The sequence below is a fragment of the Rhododendron vialii genome, chromosome 8a (genome assembly GCF_030253575.1).
Source record: "Rhododendron vialii isolate Sample 1 chromosome 8a, ASM3025357v1".
Lineage (NCBI taxonomy): Eukaryota > Viridiplantae > Streptophyta > Magnoliopsida > Ericales > Ericaceae > Rhododendron > Rhododendron vialii.
In genome coordinates this window covers 16770368-16774022 of record NC_080564.1, presented here as the reverse complement: position 1 = coordinate 16774022, position 3655 = coordinate 16770368, and the positions used below count along the sequence as shown (strand labels likewise).

The 3655-nt window shown below is 47.4% G+C and overlaps 1 protein-coding gene across 1 annotated transcript; it reads left to right on the top strand.

Annotated features, from left to right (window-relative positions):
• Positions 1–1806: 1806 nt before the first annotated feature.
• LOC131298607 (uncharacterized) lies at positions 1807–2268 on the top strand. Its single transcript, XM_058324087.1, has one exon. The coding sequence runs from the start codon at positions 1807–1809 to the stop codon at positions 2266–2268; it is 462 nt and encodes a 153-aa protein (XP_058180070.1).
• Positions 2269–3655: the final 1387 nt, after the last annotated feature.

The following is a 3655-nucleotide window of genomic DNA, read 5'->3' as shown; positions in this document are numbered from 1 at the left end:
GAGTTTAAGTTTACCGTCCCAAATTGGGTGGAATTCTGTCAAAACAATCTTCGGATTGAAGCAAGGCACGAAAATTGGCAGTACGGCCGAGCTGGGAATTCCCGAACAATTGGATGATGACTTAAATCAAGAATCGAATGTGGAACGTAGAAACCTGAAAAGTTTTCTCTAAGTTTTACTAAAACTTCCTTTCAAAACTTAACTAATAGAATTCCTTCATTGTAGATGAATCACTTGAGTCCCTACCAAGTTAACCTTCTAGCTGAAGCTCACCAACTCGCAAGCACCAGAAGGTCCATGACAAGCCAACTAGTGGAAGATCCTTACTTTCCCTATGCTTTTCCCTACACCAACCACTTCTATCAAGAACATGGCACTCTTGTACTTCCCAAGAATGAGGAAGAGGTAGATGAAGCCGAAGCAGTACCTGTCTTAGTCCAAATAGCACCCCCCCCCCCCCAATGATGTACTCCTAATAGAGGGAGGAGACGCTGAAGCAGCCCTCGCCCAAATTCCAATGATACCGCCCATCAACATGATTGCGGAAGAACCTGAAGAAGTACCCGAGGAAGAACCTATGGAAGAACCTGAAGAGGACCCCGAGGAGTTCAACGACCCTTCAATAAACGAAGCAGATTGGCAGCACTTGATGCAAGCACCAAATCCCGATTGGTCGTCCGACGACGAGGACTTAGAGGATTGGGATGATGAGGAACCAATGTACCATGAGAGTGATGAGGAAATAGAGATCGGGGAGATGGAGCCGGATTAGGTCATGCCAAGCTTCATAGACATGCCCGGTGACTTCAATGAAGTACCATCGCCACCCTACGAATCCGACATAGGCGCATATAAGGTGGAATTCCCAAGCATCTTCTAGGACGATTAGAAAGGCTAGATGAACCTTTTGTTGTAATTGGCAAGTAGTAGGATTAGGCTGTTATAAGCCATCTATGTTGTACCCATCCCGATATGTAATAAAAGTTGTGTATAATCTTGTTCCTTAGCAATAGTTGGACTATCGTTGTAATAGGAAGCTTAGGCTAGTAAGCCACCTACGTTATACTCATGTGGTTTCAATATAGACTTATGTTTCTTATCTCTTGTGATCTTTGTTTGTGTGTACTCGTACTATGTGTGACTCGATACTTCCACCATTAAGTCTAATATATATAACTTTCCTTATCGTAGATATGGATAGCCGCTATTTCGCTGCCTCGACTACTGTCGCAGACCTCCTGTACTACAAGGCACTGCTAGCACCTGAGAGTCTCACACCGATACTTCACCTAGGGATCCGTGACCCCGAGACCGGCAACCAGTTGTACGAGCTAGTCGTGATGACACCGTTCACCAGCGAGGAGCAGTTCCTGGCAGTCAATCCTCAGGACTCACCGCTTAGGGAGCTTGCTGAGAAGATTCGCCGAGAGGGAGAGCGTTGGCTCGAGATCAGAGAGAAGGAATGGATGGAGCAGCTGAGGGAGTTCTACGGACTCATTCCGCCTAGTCGGTAGAGTAGTAGTACTAGAATAAGGTTCCGATAGCTCAAGTTGCCTTTCAAGCACTAGTGCTAGGAGAGCCATGTAGTAGGATGTGTAGGACCGTCTCAACTTGTAGTGGGAAAATCTTGTTTTAAGTCTACTTGTTTTATAGTAGAACTCTATGCTTATGATTGTAATTTCTTGCTTATCTATGAAAAGCTTGTTTATTTCAAAAGAGTACTATTGCATACTGCGCGATCGATTACTTTTTACAAAAGGAGTAGTTTAAAACTAAATCGCCCCCTTTCAATTGTTTTACTCGTAGATGGTGAACCGACGCAGTGGAATAGGGTACGAACACGGAGAAAACTCTGGAGCGAACCCCGACTTAGCCCAAATCATGCAAGCGTTCATTGCTGCCCTGAACGCTAACCGTCAGAACCATCCCCATAACGACGGACCCATGACTCGAACTCAAGCAATGAATGAGTTCTGCAAACGCCGACCTTCGACCTTCCTTGGAGACACCAACCCTGTCATGGCCGAGACATGGCTGAATGAGATCAAGATGATCCTCCGAACCCTAAGGATCACCCAGGACGGAGACTGTGTGGCCTTGGCCACATACCAATTGAAGGGAGAAGCCCGCTACTGGTGGGACTTGATGGAAGCAACCCATGACGTTAACACCATGACCCTTGCCGAGTTCGAGACCCTGTTTCTTGACAAGTATTTTCCCACACCTCTCCGCTTAGCCAAAGAACAGGAGTTTCTGAACCTGAAATAAGGAACAATGACCGTCACTCAGTACGCGGCTAAGTTTGAGGAACTGTCTCGTTACGCCTTAACCTCCATACCAACTGAGGACAAGAAAGCGAGGAGGTTCGAGTGGGACTGACCACCGCACGGAGGGCCATGGTAACTCAAGCCTTTACCATATATGCTGAAGTGGTGAAGTGTGCTCTCAGGCTGGAAAGTGAGAAGACTGATTTCAAGACCCGATGGAGAAAGGCGATAGGCAATCCTGGCAGACCGATCCGAACCCAGACTTCCAACAACAACCGTGGACCCTATCCCTCCAAACTAACTTGCTCCAGAACAACCAACCCTGGAAGACTGCAACGCCAGGGCGTGGTGAACCGCAGAGGAATGGCCAAAACAGAGCAACAGTCCAGTGCTTCAACTGCCAGGCTATGGGACACTACAAACGTGATTGCCCCCAGCCCTAGAAAGAGAGGAATAGGAGCTTTGGGAACCAGAAGACTCAATAGCCCGGGCAGGCCAGCTTTGTGAAGCAGAACCCTGGAGGTCCAGCACAGCAACAGAATGGGCAGAGTAAAGGAAAGTAGCCCTTGGGAGCACAACAAGGCACTGGAGGGCGTATCTTTGCACTGCAGACCGAGGAGCAAGAGCCGGATCCCTCTGTGATCCAAGGTACGCTACTGTTATATAACACCTGCATACAAGCCTTGTTTGACTCTGGTGCATCGCATTCATTCATATCTTCTGCATGCGTATCTGCTCTAGCATTAGAAACTGAACCCGTAAGTAAAAGTACGAGAGTAACATCGCCAATGGGGGGAGTATAGCTGTTAGTCTAGTGTGTAGAGGGTGCGAGATAGAAGTAGCCAATCTACGCCTGACCTGCTACCTCAGAGTAATCGACATGGCAGATTTCGACGTAATCCTGGGGATGGATTGGCTATCAACTAATCGAGCAGTTGTGAATTGTCATCAGAAGACTGTGACGGCTTATAACCCATAAGGAACTCGTTTCCATTTTAAAGGGGATAGAGAAACGACAAGTTCGTCGACGAGGAGATCTAGGTGGCAGAATCAACTATTTGGATGGCTAGCTTGTCTCCAAATGGAAGAAGCCGACAGGATGGGACTGGGATTGCCACACATCGTTTGCGAGTACGCCGATTTTTTTCCAGAAGAACTTCCTGGCATACCACCTCAAAGGGAGATAGATTTCTCCATAGAACTTCAACCAGGGACCGCCCCAATTTCCATGGCCCCGTACAAAATGGCCCCTGCCGAACTAAAAGAACTCAAGACTCAATTGCAAGAGCTGTTGGATAAAGGATTCATCAAACCAAGCACGTCACCTTAGGGAGCGCCAGCATTGTTCGTGAAGAAGAAGGAAGGAACACTGCGACTGTGTATCGACT

Bases quoted from the DNA above. Each gene is read 5' to 3' on its own strand.
- LOC131298607 (XM_058324087.1), top strand. From the start codon at position 1,807: ATGGTGAACCGACGCAGTGGAATAGGGTACGAACACGGAGAAAACTCT.